General features: G+C 37.0%; 1 protein-coding gene across 4 annotated transcripts in view; it reads left to right on the top strand.

Moving 5' to 3' along the window:
- CenG1A (Centaurin gamma 1A) overlaps positions 1 to 15,319 on the top strand; it is a 231,084-nt gene extending 215,765 nt beyond the window's left edge. For 3 of the 4 annotated variants that reach the window (XM_087354556.1, XM_087354679.1, XM_087354731.1), the window contains 7 exons: positions 3,509 to 3,651; positions 4,761 to 4,888; positions 6,062 to 6,179; positions 6,760 to 6,877; positions 8,973 to 9,185; positions 10,442 to 10,586; positions 11,950 to 15,319. In XM_087354556.1, the coding sequence (XP_087210682.1) occupies positions 3,509 to 3,651; positions 4,761 to 4,888; positions 6,062 to 6,179; positions 6,760 to 6,877; positions 8,973 to 9,185; positions 10,442 to 10,586; positions 11,950 to 12,252 (1,168 nt within the window). In that variant the 3' untranslated portion in view covers positions 12,253 to 15,319. The remainder of the gene's footprint in view (positions 1 to 3,508; positions 3,652 to 4,760; positions 4,889 to 6,061; positions 6,180 to 6,759; positions 6,878 to 8,972; positions 9,186 to 10,441; positions 10,587 to 11,949) is intronic. The other variant, XM_087354613.1, reaches the window with a different exon arrangement.
- The last annotated feature ends 608 nt before the right edge of the window (positions 15,320 to 15,927 follow it).

Below are 15,927 nucleotides of genomic sequence, written 5' to 3'. Positions count from 1 at the left end.
TGGAGTGAACTGGATGCAGCTGGCTCAGGATAGAGTCCAATGGCAGGCTTTTGTAAACATGGTGATGAACCTTCAGGTTCCATAAAGAAATGATGGGCTATTCTTTGACAAGCTGAGTATACAATTGACTTTTTGAAGAATTTCATGCACCATAGGGTGAGTGATAATTATATGAGAAGTTAATGTTGAAAGTTTGTTTAGTCTTTTGTTGATAGAAACCCACTTTTTAGGTTATGTGCAGTCAAAAAGTGCAGCATCATGAATGTCAAGTCAGCAACAGAGAGAATAAATTAAAAATGTTTTTAACAGTGTACGTTTATTTTACAAAGCTGCTCAATCTGAGATTTGATGTTTTCATCATTATAAAGGTTACCATTTATGGTTGTTTGGTTTATGACGTATCTCACTTGATCCTAAAGGTGGAAGTGATAAATTCCCCTAAAATGTTGGTAATCACTACACCCTGAAGATTGAGGTTATACGAGGCTCGTCCACAAAGTAAGTTTCCCTGGGGCCGTTTACAGAAACAAAACACAATTTCATGGAAATATTTATTGCAACAGATACAGCAAGTTTCCAGCTATTTTTAAACATATTTGCCACCGGAATTGAGACATTTGTCATACCGTGGGACCAACTTTTGAATACCTGTGTCGTAGAAGTCTGCCGCCTGGGATTGGAACCACTGTGTGACAACCATCTCCGCCTCTCTGTCATTCTCAAAACGCTGACGCTGACCGGACAGGAATTTCTTGAGGTGTAGGAAAAGATGGAAATCACTGGGAGCGAGGTCCGGGCTGTAGGGTGGATGATTAAACACCTCCCAGCTGAACTCCTGCAGGAGACTTGCTGTCCGTCGAGCCGTGCGCGGCCTAGCGTTATCACTGACCGCACTACACAGTCGGCGGGAGCTGGAATAAGAACCTCCATCTTCAACAGCTGCAACAATGCTACTGTGAGAACGCAGGAAGTGCCGTTAGTGCATGCGCCATGCTACGTCATTGCTCTATCACGTACGCACAGTCGCTTCGTGCAATATAAGGTTTGCTAGCTGTGGGACGAGTGGGAAACTTACTTTGTGGACGCGCCTCGTACATCCCTCTGAAACATTTGTAACTGCCTACAAGACTACACAGTGTAACAACCCAGATGACCACAGTCAAGAGCTGTACAATGTTAATTTAATGCAGGAACAAGAATAAGGATTTTAATATATGATGCTTTCTTACAATGTATGACAATTCAACTTATGAAGTTTTGAACATCACAAGCACCTACAGTGACTAATGTTTAGTTGAAATACATATGTTTCTGAGTATTGATTGTTGAATGTAAATATTTAATTGGGCAATTTACATGCTTACTGAGAAGGATAGAACATGTATGGATGGAGTGTGTACTTTGCTTGTGATTGTACATCACAAACAGCATGACTCAGACAGAACATAACAGCCTTTACTGCCACGCACTTTGCTTTCACAGTGACAGGTCACTCATCTTAACACTCATGTTCCTGTTAAGGAAATCCTGAGGAAATTTACAGAGAGTAGACAAAGAAGAATAATGTTGGCCATTGACGGCTGTTTACAGACTTCCACGTTGTGTGCATATACAGGGTAAGTCAAAATTAGCTGCACACCTTTGGAGAACTGTAACTGTGTTACCTACAGCCAAAATGTGCTGATATTAGCAGATATCTGTAGAGCGTAATCTCAAGTTTCGTTGGTTTGTTGTAGTTCTTCACATTACCGCTGAGAGCGCTTGTGAATTATGGAAAACAAAATGGAGACTTGTAGTGGCAAGGAAAGAGCACAGTGTGTGTTCTGGTTTGAACAAATGAAGAATGCAACACAATTTCAGCAAGATGGTGCACCTCCTCACTTCCATACAGATGTCAGAGTATGTTTGGATCTCCACTTTCCAGGTCCGTGGATTAGGCGAGCAGGTCCAATCGCTTGGCCACCTCGTTCACCGGATCGCACACCAGCAGATTTTTTCCTGTGAGGATACATTAAGGATCGTGTTTACCACCCACCCTTACCCAGTGATCTTAAAGAATTATGGAAGAGGATTCGTTTGTTTAAACTAGAACACACATTGTGCTCTTTCCTCGCCCTATAAGTCTCCATTTTGTTTTCCACAATTCACAAGCGCTCTCAGCGGCAATGTGAAGAACTGCAACAAACAAGTGAAACTTGAGGTTATGCTCTACAGATATCTGCTGATATCAGCACATTTTGGCTGCAGGTAACACAGTTACAGTTCTCTAAAGGTGTGCAGCTACTTTTGACTTACCCTGTATATTGTTCTACATGACGAAGTGCCTGTAAAGGTTGAGTCATGGTAGCATAGCAACACAAATGGCTATGGACTGATCAAAGAATGGTTGTTCCCCACCCAAAACTTTTCCTTTTACTCCAACTGGTATGTCATGACACGTACTCTGTTATCAACAATATAAACTCAGTTGGTAGTAAAGTAAATCATACCTTAGCTCAAAATGATGAGATATAAACACTTTACAGTTTGATGAAGGCACTGGTTTAGTTTTACCTAAGTTGTATCCTCTTTGTAACTTCTTAGCTGTAAAATTTTTCACAGCATGCCTTGCATATTGCTAACTTCAATTGTGAACAAACTATTTAAAATTAGGAAACTCTTGTTTTTATTTCTAGCTGTGAAACTTTGTTAGAGTGCTGTGTTATGATTAAAACAATCGGTTATGTTGTTATTCTTCAGTCTTGTGTTCTTATAAAGTTTTGAATAAGCTGAAAGTGGAAGCTTAATTTTGTAGAATTTGTATATCCATGAATTTGTCTTTGTACAGTCTGTGTTAAGGCATCCTACTGATATTTATCATATCAACTGAAACTGCGGACCTCCATGCTGCAACCAAATATTCAAATGCTTTCCAACAAAAAACAGACACAACAAAGTCATTAAAAGATTAGTTAACTTTAAAATTAACAAATAGTTTTCATTTTTTGAAATTATTAAGTACATAGTAGTTAGATTTTTACAAAATAATGTACATTTTTAAGTATATCTAATTGAAGTTTCTTGAATGCGGCCTTATTTGATTACAGCTAGATTAATGCGGACTTCCAACATGAAAAGGTTCCCCACCCCTGGTATAAACTTTGGGTTTCATATCATGCATTTTCAGTATATAGCGAGATTTTACGTAGCACAGTATCCTAGAAGGCCGTGCAATCTCGTGTTAAGATTTGATATCGAATAGCTTGATGCATTCCATTTATCTTATCATGTCATTGAGTATTTAGGCTTTCACATTTACCACCGTGACCTGCGGAAGGGATCCGTGAATCTTATATTAAAAGTCTACGTACTTCTGCTTCTTGTATGAAAATTTAATAAAGATTTTAGTATTTGTCTCAGTGAATAATTAAATCTTGGATACATAATTATGATGAACTTGTGCAAATTATATGTCGTCTGTCACCTTGTTATTATTTACATAATTCACTGGGTCGTATTTATGTTTCAGCAGTGAGGATGCAATGATCATCTCAAACAACACCATTTCGACATCACTGTTGAATGGGACAGATGGGAAGATAGACACACCTAATGTTAAGAAGAGGCACAGACGCATGAAGAGTAGTGGTATGAAGAACACGGAGTGTGATGGTAAATCACAATTTATTCCCTTATTTCATGCTTCTTAAAACCAGTTTTAAGTATTTATTTGTGAACAACACAAAAGTATATGGCAGATAACTAACCATTACAACATTGATTGTAATCTTCTCTATTTTGATGAGATATAAGTATGGAGAACACAAGGAATAAAAATATATTGCAGTCTTGAAAAGAGTCCATATATCTGCAGTAGGAACATTAATGATCAAACCATAAGAGCATTTTACATAAAGTACTGTAAAATCCTGATGTTATAAAGAAGTCTAAAAAGCATCATTGCAATAAACTTAATAGCAAGATTCGGATAATCAAATAAAAACAACATTGCACATAATGTAAAGAGAGAGAGAGGAAAGCTAAATTAAATTTACGAGGTGTCATCTCTTACTAACGATGAAGAAGTAAAGGATCCAGAAACAATTGCTAATACCCTCAATGTTTTTTTTTTCAACTAAGTGATTAAATTCACATCAGCTGGAGAAGGAAGATGCTTGTATTTCATTTTTAATAGATACATTTTCTGTAAAATTTCCTGTAACAGTCTACCATGTCATCTCACATGTCTTATAAATAAAAATGCACAATTTAATGTAACATTAAAAAGAACTTAATTACAATCTCCTTTTACTCTGTTTCTGAATTTCTGACATTTATAAGTTTACAAATAACTCATAATGTTCATAAAGGTTTTCTTGTCTTTGTATACTATAAAAGGGTAGTATAATTTTGTTATTGATTTGTAAAGGGTTGATTTATTTGTAGCATTTCACTACTTCAGATGAACCCTCTGCATATTTTATGTGAAATCTTTATAATTGAATTGTACTTGTATATGTGTTTTGTATTTCCGGTCAGGAAAGCTAACAATGGCTGGGGGTTCATCGTGCTAACCACACGTCACCCTATATCTGGTTGGATGATCGTTCACCTCTGCTTAGGCATGTGAACATGAGGCCAGCAGCCAGCTAGTCGGCTTTGGCTCTTTGTTACCCCACGGATTTTAATGTGTTTTGTATTATCATGTCTTATTCCACATTCTGTCATCATCTTTCTAACATATGGATTCATAATAATATGTATATATTCTATGGTTACAGACTCTGATGGCTATGAGTTCTTCATCGTGTCTCTTGACAACAAACAATGGCACTTTGAAGCTAGCAATTCAGAAGAACGGGATGAGTGGGTCACGGCTATCGAACAACAAATACTCAACTCTTTGCAGGTATGATCACCTGAATTGGGAAGGTACATGACAGGAGAGGTCATTCTCTCTCTCTCTCTCTCTCTCTCTCTCTCTCTCTCTCTCTCTCTCCCCCCTCCAAAAAAGTAGAAGGGCTTCATTTGTCATACATATGTGGAAAACAGGCACTTTTCTTGTGTGTGAAAGTATACTGAGTATTACTTTTGTCCATTTTCAAGTTATTTTATTGTTTTTCTGTTCATGTTGGTGGCCAAGATTGAAGTTGTACATGTTGTCAAATTTTGGAGGGTTTGGCCATATGTAAATACAGATTTATAATAGTCCGTAGAAATTACAGTCTGATAGAATTGTCACGTGTTGAGATAGCAAAATTATGATTTTTTCTGTACTGTATTCTGATATACGTAGGGCAGTCAAAAAGTTCCCGGAATTGTGGTATAGCACTGTAATGGTAGAACATATGGCAACGCTTATTTAATCACCTTCAAAGTAGGACCCTTGCGCACACACACACACTTGCTCCATCGATCCTGCCATTGTTGGAAGCACCGGCTGAAGGCTTTGTTTGGGATCTTCCGGAGTTCGGCCATCGCATTCGACACATCGCTGGTTGTGCAGCAATTCCTCGCCGAGAAAAGCATTCCCGTCATCACCCAACCACCATACTCTCCGGATCTCACTACGAGTGACTTCTGGCTGTTCCCTACTCTGAAAGTGGGCCTTAAGAGGACGCATTTCACAACCATGGAGGACATCAAATCGAATGTGACGGCCGAACTCCGGAAGATTCCAAACGAAACCTTCCGCCATTGCTTCCAACAATGACAGTATCAATGGAGAAAGTGTGTGTGTGTGTGTGCAAGGGTCCTACTTTGAAGGTGATTAGGTAAGCGTTGCCATATGTCCTACCATTACAGTGCTATACCACAATTCCGGGAATTTTTTGACTGCCCCTCGTATGTGAACTGCTTTTTAAAGCCCCTCATTTGTAATGAATTGATACATGTTCTAATTAATAGCATATTTCTAAATAAATATAACCTTAATTCTCTGCAATATTATTTGAAAATAATAGAAATATGTGTTATTAACTGTTACTTGGATTGGTTCCTCTTATCTGATTTCAAGAAATTTTTTGTACTTGGTTGTCAGAAATTGACAGACAGAATGTGAGGGTTGTTGTCTCTTTTGCAGGGTAATGAGAGCAGTAAGGCTAAGTCAAGACTCAATAGCTCTGTAGATACAGGCTCAATACAGGCTATCCGTTCACGGGTGCCTGGCAACATACACTGCGCTGACTGTGATGCATCAAGTATGTAGTTATTAGTTACATGTTTACATTTCATAATTAATTGACTTATGGCTTGAAACATGACAGGAGATTTTGAGTAAGTGTTCATGGACTAACTGGCGAGTCTCTGCAGGGAAGTAACTGCAATAACTGCAGTTTGAGTGCCAATTGATAATGTGAAAATGTTGGTGCATTTTTGTTGAATGAATGGCACATCACTGCAACTGGCATCACATCCAGCAATACAAGTGTTGCTCTTGGTGACTCTTGGGGATTGTTGAGGGTAGGCTAGGAAGGTAATGTTATTCAGTACAGGATCATAAACAGTAGGGAAATAATCGTGGGGTGACACAGAATCTCCGTACCACAAAAAGGAGAATACTTTATGCTCCAGTATGTACTGAAAACAGTCTCTTCCCATCGCTGTATTTATAGTAGCAAATATAGCACTGTGAAGCATGCTATTGGAGAGTAACCTGTAAGATATAGCCTTTAGTGCTTTTAACAAAAATTTCCGTGTGCTTTATTTGTCATTTTTCTTATATCTATTTATGCAGCAGTGTTTAATTTTTGCTATGTGGATTAATTAATTTTGTTACAGATCCTGACTGGGCAAGCCTTAATTTGGGTGTGCTGATGTGTATTGAGTGTTCAGGTATTCATCGCAACCTGGGGTCTCACATATCTAGGGTTCGATCTCTTGATCTGGACGAATGGCCGTAAGTTATCATATTTAATAAATCTGTGTGTAAGATTTTGTGGCTAGTCTTGATTGAATATGATGCATCCGTTAGGTGCATGCAGTGTAGGTCTGTGTACAATACCTGAAAAATTACTGAACTGGTTCTATGAAAAATGTATATAGTCGATAACCTTCTGTGAGAATGGTCACCTTCAAAGTGCAGTTGTCTTTTCCTTATCTGACTCTTAACCAGTTCAAATCGTATGGACTAGTGATTGTTACTCCTTATTTTTGACTTCACACATAACAGGATGCAACATAAGAAAAATTTCTTGGTTCCACTTATGCTGGTTAAACAAGAATCAAGTGTACTCACCTTCTGACTTTATCTTCAGATCCCAACATACCTTCCATGTCTGAAAATGTTAGAAGTCATTTTATTGGAGTGCTTACAAAATGGGTTATATCTCCAATTTTGATACATGTGGTTGCTTGGTCTTGGAAACTCTGAACTTCTGCATTGAAGACCCAGATCTCATCAACAGCCGCATCCCCCCCACCTCAAAAATGTTTGATTCTCCAACAGTCTGGCCAAAAGGTCTCAGCAAATATCTTTCTTCCCTGGTGTTACGTAGGAGTTAGGACTGTGAATCTTATTGCCTGCACCACTGCATTGCTTCTGATAGAAGTTAAATGAGTAATAATCTTACTGAATCTTGAAAGTCCTACCCAATTAGGTGTAGAGAAGGAAATGGCTCTAGAGTTTTATTCACGTGCACTCAAATAAAAGACGAATACGTGTTTTTCAGTTTTTACGTAATCACAAATAATAACATGATAGTGATACAGTAAATTGGCTTGACTTTTACTCTGGTGATTGCTTGATTGTGTGCACTTCCACATGAAAGTTTCTGGTTACTTTCTTTAATATAGCATATTTTTACAACCTCCTCATACTTATTATTCTCATGGCTTAATGAGTCAACATTACCATTTACTTTTTTATAAAAAAAATGACATCTGTCATTATCTACTGTAAGATGTCCACGGCTGGTGATCTCCAACAGGGTGTTCGTGTAGGTAATGGTTTTGGTTTACCAAGACTGCTATGTAATATAAATGACATAATGACATACATCATCGTGCACTGAGCTTCAAGATCACTGCGTTTTTATAGACAAAATTGCTGATAGCTTCCATTTGCTGAATGATAACTTTGATGTAACTCTGAACTTATATAATCTTTCTTATACATCTGTGCTATAGCACTTGTTATTGTTTGCTTGTGGTTGAGATTGATTGTTGGCTACCATTTTTTATTTTTACATTTAAAGACAAATTTAGTCTTACGATGTCTTGTTCATTTTCACTTCTACCAACATCTTCTGAATAGTAAATTGTTGATCATTTCTCAGCATTTCTATCACTTGATTCACATTTTGATCAGTTCTTGCATAATGTGTGGCTGCTTTTTCTCCCATCTTTAAATCACCTGACCAACACGAAATGTGTGTTCTGTTCACTGTCTCATCTTGTTAAATTTGCTGAAACATTTTCTATAGGTCACTCAAATTTTTCCCTAATTATACTGGAAATGAAATGTTGATTCTCTGTCCTAAATTTGTCATGCATTACTTGTGTTAAATGCTTTAATTTGTATAAAAAAATCAATTTATTGTAGAGACACCGAAGGAAGGACAAGTTTATGTGATCATATATAACTTGCCGTCACAGTGGCCGGGTGGTCTGAGGTGTGGGCCTTGTGTCGCTTGATCACTGGGACCGTGGGTTCGAATCCCACTCAAGCCATGAATGTTTGTCCGTGTCTTTCTGTGTTGTGCTGTCCTGTGTACAGGTAGAGGCTTTTCGACGGGCTGATCACTCGTCCAAGGAGTCCTACCAACTGTCTAATAGATCAGAGCCAACGAAAAGTTGGGACATGCAGATGCTGAGGCACTGAAGAACGGGTCGTATAAAAGAAAATAAAATATATAACTGTTATCTGCCAATTTGTATTTGTCAGTTGACCTAAGTACATGCTTATCAGTGATTGAATTTTTCAAATCCTCTGTGTTATCAGTTACTACTGTAGTATGTCATTCAGTGAGTTTAAATATTTGCGTTTTTTGCAGGCCAGGACACCTAAGTGTGATGCTTTCAATAGGCAACACTCTTGCAAACAGTGTGTGGGAATGTAATCCTCATGTTCAAGCCAAACCAACGCCTAACTCAAGCCGCGAAGAAAAAGAGCGATGGATCAGATCCAAATACGAGAGCAAGGAGTTTCTAGCACAAGTGAATCAGGGAGTTCCAATTGGACAGCAGTTAGTTGACGCAGTGTGCAGGTACATTATTTTTATGATGCAGTAGCTCTCTGGCCCTTGCCCAGATTTCCGTGAGTGAACTTTTCATACGATATTTTTCCATACTTGGAATGAATCCGCTTATTACAAGAGGGGACCAAGATAACTGTAGCAATAACATTTTTATTTTCATGTGGTCAGTTCTGTAATCAGGTATCTACTCTATTGAATATAGTTGAAAACTTATCAATGACACCAATTTCAACAACACTTTCTACAGGAAGTTTGCAGAAGTGTCTGCAAGTATAGGATTGTTAAATGTAAACCTTTGTTACAGTCAGTGGTGTCCGGAGAGCTATTGTAGAACATTCACATTGAATTTGGTATACCTATTGAAGTAGTTAGGCTAATTAAAATATGTTTCTGTGAAACCTGTTGTGAAGTTGAAATCGATAAACCCTTGTCTGGTGAAATTCCAATTCAGAATGGTCTGAAACAAGGAAATCGTTGTTTCGGATGAGAACGTGATAATCCTCGGATTAAACAAAATGTCCTCAGTACTGCTTTGTTTGTCAGCATCATCCGTTGGTATGTATTATAATTAGGATCTCAAACTGAGTTATCAGTAATCTCACATACAAGTCGAGTTTCACTATATGATGCAACACTTATGTGAAACTGTCGGCAACTGGCTTGCAGCTGTGATAGTGTAGTCAACACACAACAGAAATGAGGTGAGGGAAGAACAAGATTTGTAAAGTACTGCAGGAGTATCTTACCATTATGTTGCCACAAGAAGTTACATTTAAATGTCGATTTTGAATATATGTGGCACGATGTCTCATGCTCCTCAAATATATCAGGTCATGTAATTTTATATGCAGCATGTATGACAAGAAATTTTGCATCTGTATAAAAGCTTATAAATTTGCTTCATTATCATATTGCATTGTGCATGATGGGTAATTAGAAAATATTAGGGTTTATGACCTTAAGTGGCGTGCTGTATGAATCATGTTTCATGAAAATTGGCCAGTTTGTTCCCAAAGGTACACAGTCAGTGACTCTTATATTGACTGTCCATCCAATTATGAATAAATAATTTAATTCAATTTGCTGTAGTAACTGCTGTTCCTGTCTCATGTCTTTTATATGAATTTGCATGAAATGTTATGTGGAAAACACTGTTAACTGGTGAGGGTTTAACTATGTGTCTGAACAGTTATTATTACTGAATATCTCCTTCATTTTTTTAAAAAAGGAGACATGTTATCATTGAATTCTCTTTTCATTTACAGGACAGATATGAAAAGTATTTCCCTGCTTCTAGCACATGCAACTGTGGAACAAGTCAACAGCTGTGTGAGTGCACGTGACTTACGTACACCTCTCCATTTAGCATGTGCTATGGGTAACCTTCCTATAGCTCAGCTACTTATATGGGTGAGTCGCCCAACTGCATGTTCATAGGCTGTATTAAAAACTTAAATTAACTGATGTCATTAATAACAGCAATCCAACAATCCTCTGCATTGAGTACCCTTACAAACATGTTATAGCACTGTACTAGACCACCACTTATAACAGTTGTTGATAAGTGTAATCTTTCATTTACTTTTGTTTGCTTCACTGCCTCAAGGTGTTTTTCAGTTAGTCTGTCGCCATTTGATCGTTCGAACAGTATTTGTCATCTGACTTACCACTTTTCTTAAAGTCATGTATGAAATAATATTCAAATCTTCATGTGCTTCGTATATTAACTTGGTCATTCACTTTTGAGCATAAGTATTTTTGTCTTGGCCATTTCATTGAAGTGTCTCAAAAGTCTTTCAATCCATAAATCCTCTTGTGCTGCTTCTGCTAATATAACATACTCCGCCTCTGGATTAGAATATAATCATAGTTCTCTTGCATCCATTCACAGTCAGTACTTCATTTAATTTTTGTTCCATTCATTAGTTGTCATTAGTTGCTTACTTTAAGTCACATCTTCAAGAGTTTACATACATTTTCATTTCCATCTCACTAACCTGGCTCCTTCATTTACCGTCATGTAGTAGGTCACGATTTAAATGTACTGTTTGATTGTTCTCGTCTGATCAAACCTCCCTTCCCACCGCTAGTTGAGCGGGGGGAAGGGGGGTTTGATTGTTTGGAAACTGGACATAAGAGAATTTACTTGCCTTAAAGTTACAAAGTAAGAAGGATTTGAGGTTTTCATGGCTGTGAGTCTGAAGATGGCTGTCTTCTACTAGGTAAGAATTTTTTTAGTGAGGAACTAAGTAAAATAGTACAATAAATGGAATAACTGTAATAATAACAGCAGCAATAATTTTACTGAAATATATAAAAGCGTTCAATTTTCCTTTCAGACGTGAACATACCTATCCTAGTAGTAATTTCTTGCCTACTTGAATAAAAAGTAAAGTTTGTACCACTATACGCCATGTAGGCGTTTGGGGTGAGTGGAGGTATAGCTCCTCTCTTCCTTGACCTCAGCACTAGATGGGGGTGAGTGGTCAGCATCAAGCCCCGGCCGGCTTTACCCCCGGGAAAGGACCCCGGTACCCATTGTAGAGGAGGCTGGGTGGGCCCCAGAGCCGGTCTGGACGCAGAGGCTAGAGGAAAAATCCTCTGCCCCCGTCGGGGATCGAACCCCGGTCGTCCAGCCCGTAGCTAGTCACTATACTGACTGAGATATCCCGGCTCATGCCTACTTGAATAATGGATAATGAATTAATATCTTACTCCAAGCTAGTGTTTATTTGTTTATTTATTGTTACTAATACTATTGTAATTATTACAGCACAACGCCAACGTGAAGGCAGTTGATCATGAGGGGCGGACATGCCTTGCATATGCGAGGGCAGCCAATAGCTTGGCTCTCAGCAAATCTTCAGGGAGTGGCAACAACAGTGGGAGTGGCAGTGGTGGGTCATGTGCACAGCTGAGTGTAGCAGCTACTACCAGTCTTGTGGAACTTTTGCTAGCCAATGGCTGTCCTGAAGTGACAAGTGGCACTCTCCCTCGCAGGAGAGGTAGTGTGGGGCGTCGAGGCGGCGATAGCTCAGTGCCCTCCTTTGATAAACTTCCATCCAGTGTCATCTAGGGTCTGGGGATGGGCGGTCAAACCCTGCCCAGGACAAGTTCAGGAGCCACCCAGCAAAAGGGAAAGGAATCAACGTCTACTGTTGTCTAGGGAGAGGCCTATCCCAACAACATGAAGTCCAGCTACAGGGATACCATCAAGTAACAGAAGGAATCTGCATCTGTCATTTATAAAAAATTCCACCATCAACTTAAGTTGCAGACAGAAGTGGGGAAAATAGTTATTATGTGTTGAATATTATTTTGAAAGAAAGAAAAAAGCAATGCACAGAGGTTTATTGATTTTGTTAAGCACGGAAGTAACGTTGCCCGTTGAGAGGAAGAGATTTTTCTCTTACCTCTGCACTTTCTGCTTCTTTTATCATTTTGAAACTCATATCAATTTTGGATAATATAATAAATACAGTAACGATGTCAACACAGAATAATTATTGAATATGTATTTGACTCTCATATCTTAATCTTTCCGCAGGATATATGTGGACAGAAATATGATACAGTATAAACAGAAGTTGGGTGGGTTCTTTTGATATAGGTACTACCTTCCCAGATGTAATTAGTAGAGAACAGAGCTGTTCCTAAATAATATTTAAATTGTTTATCATGTACCCAGTGTATAAAACATAACCTGAAATAGGCCACTTATGTTCTTTTAATATGTTTCTTATTTATGGTTTTGTCATGCATAACAATTTCAGTACATGTATAAATTACGTTGTTAAAGGGAAGATATTTTGTGGATTATATAACTAAAGTTGAAATTCATGTTTTTAACTTTATACTTCGATTTCAAACCTTAATTTAGGCATTTTGAACTTTTTTTTCTGCAATCACATGATAACTGTATATCATTTTCTAACAGAAATCCTCACTGCTGTGTGGTGTATTGTATTCTTAGAGAGAAAATTAACACCTATAACTACTAAAATAAGAATAACGTGACTTTTTGGTGGTAACTTGTTTTTGTCTGTCAGCATGTATCAGACTCGGTTTTCATGGTGTCTTAACCCTTTCTTTCATTAGGTGAGCCCAGAGAGAGAATTTTCAGTTTCATGATTTTAGTAAATGTAATTAAATTTGATCCACAACACATCATCTATTTCAGACTCAATACCGTAATCACTTTAGTCCAAATTAGTAACAGTTTTAAAAACCATTGTCTCCTATCTTTACTTTTCATTGCAGTAACTACAGCAAGAATTGATGGGTAACTTTATTTATTTACTTGTTAACTAATCCCAGATTAGTTTCACAGATTATCCAGAAGTACATATTTTAGTGTTTACATTCATTTAGGCATGATGAAGCTCAGAATAAAGGCATGATTATATTTAAAAAAAATTAGTGACGTCATGGCTCGTAAATTAAGTATGCCATAACCCAGAATAATTTGAATAAGAAATCCAGGGGGGGTGGGAGAAACTATTTTGAATGAACTGAAAGGATTCTTACAAAAAATAACCAAATTATTACTTTTGCTACTTCCCATCATCATCATCTCTTGTCTTATAGGACAATATCATTCCACTTTTCTTATTCCTTAAACCGTGATATTTTTAATGTCTACTAGTCTGGCTGAAGTATAACAAAAAATTAAGGTTGTACCTCTAAGATATTGTAATTGTAATTAGGCTTTGAAAATAAATTAATGTTAATGTTCAATGTTTTGCACATCCTGCCACCCCCCAGGATTTAAAAAGATGTGTGCTTTTAAATCACAGGTAGTGAAACATGCAAAATTACGCACAAGTTAATTCTGATGTAAAAAAAAATTGCCAATCAGTGCAAAGCTGAGGAATGGGAAGGATAATCCCCCCCCCCCCCTTCACACACACATGCGCACACAATAATTGTGTGTAAAAATATTTTATGTGAGATTAAATGTTTAGATATTTTTAACAGCCCTGGTCTGGAGGTAGTTCTTCGTAAATTACCGACTCAACTTTTGTATTCTATTTCTTTATTTTGCCCTGATGACTTGTACATGCATGTCAACAATATGCTTGTATTGTAGATGTACATACCTTGTTTATTAATATAATTATATTTCCACCATACTTCCTTTCACATAGTATGCTACCAGAACCTTGCATAAACATATTCAAAGTGTCAGTAAGATTTATATAACCTGTATTATTTATAGTAGAATTTTGTATATGAAGAATGATTCTGTTCAGTTTGGACAGGGCTCTTTCTTCATTTAAATATAACAATACCAAGGTTCATACAACTTAATGACCAATGAAATTCTTCATTGTGAATGTATTTGTTCACCTTATGTGAATGATGGATATGACAAGGTATTATTAAATTTGCCTCCAAAGTTTATGTTACCATGAAATAATGTAGCAGAATCTTGCTGTGTTATATATATTATTACAGAAGAATAATTTAATTGATCAGCGTTTCTAAGGCAAAGTTTTGGTTTAATGTTTTCTTGCTGTAATTGTAAATAGTTATGTACACTTTTCACGATATATTTAAAAAGATTTATTTAATATGGGAAGGATTCCTATTGTTGAACTCTCATCCAGTGTTTTGTAGGTCATTCATTTGATTTTCTGCCATTCTGAAAGAATTATTAAGCTAGGGAGTACATAGTAACAAAGAAACAGGACGATGTATGCACAGTTATTTGTGAACCACTGCACCAGTTTTTCCAAGTGTGTCACCTACAAAAATTAAGGAACTCCATTATTTTCATATATGTTATACCGTTCTTTTATCTCAGCCATTACATGTTATTTCATTATAGTTTGTGGCCTCAAGACATATAAATTGAAAAGAAAATCCGTGCTTTGTAAATAACTATAAAGAAAATACTGACTGCCTTCAATGTTATGTATTATATTGTTATGTCCAGTTCTTTTCTTTTGTTACTACTTCCTTCACGTCTTTCCATCTTGCACTGTTTTCTATTTGAAAAGGAAGTTTGAAGTTTCGAAACTTGTGTACAATGAGGCCAAAGAGTTTGTAAATATTGTAATCAAGTAATTTGTACTGTACACTTTAATGCAGTAAGTAAAACTGAAAAATATATATATATATATACACCTGCCAATAATGGATATGTTAGAAGACATTCTTTACTTGAAAAAGCGTCATAGTATTCTCCCCTTCGATAGCTTGTTTCCTCCTCTATTCCGTGAGAATTTTGTTTAGTTTGTTGCTGTTTCTTTTCCATTGTTAATGTCAAAGCTTAGACAAGGATCTGGGTACTTTTAAGTGTGCTCGTTTTTTGTTTTGTTTGTGCATTTAACATAATGTAATATGATTTGAGGTTTTGACGGCAGTGAGTGTGAATATGGCTGCCTTCTGGGTCATAGCACTACAGCTCAAAATTTTAATATTATTAAGAGAAATGTATTTGTTTTACATTTCTTACAAGAATTGGAAAATTTTTAAGAATTGTCTTTAATGTGGAAATGCATTTTCCTGATTCTTCTGCCTGTTCCCATTTAAAATGACCTTTATCATCCTAAAATACTCAAACCGCTCATTGCTTCTCAGTTTGAATGAGAAAATATTGTTTAGTGAAGTTTCTGTCATATAGATGTTTTGTCACCCACAGTTTTTGTGTGAAACATGAACTGTTGTTACTTAGGATTTAGATTATAATAAGAGGAGGTGGGGGTGATAGTTCATAGCGTTCACCACTGTTGACCTCCTAGCATTT

This window comes from Zootermopsis nevadensis, unplaced genomic scaffold (genome assembly GCF_977971745.1).
Source record: "Zootermopsis nevadensis isolate Lab colony 2312 unplaced genomic scaffold, Znev_1.0 Znev_ptg000001l, whole genome shotgun sequence".
In the NCBI taxonomy this organism is placed as follows: domain Eukaryota; kingdom Metazoa; phylum Arthropoda; class Insecta; order Blattodea; family Termopsidae; genus Zootermopsis; species Zootermopsis nevadensis.
The sequence above is the reverse complement of the archived record's forward strand: the minus strand, read 5'-3'. Positions and strand labels throughout refer to the sequence as shown.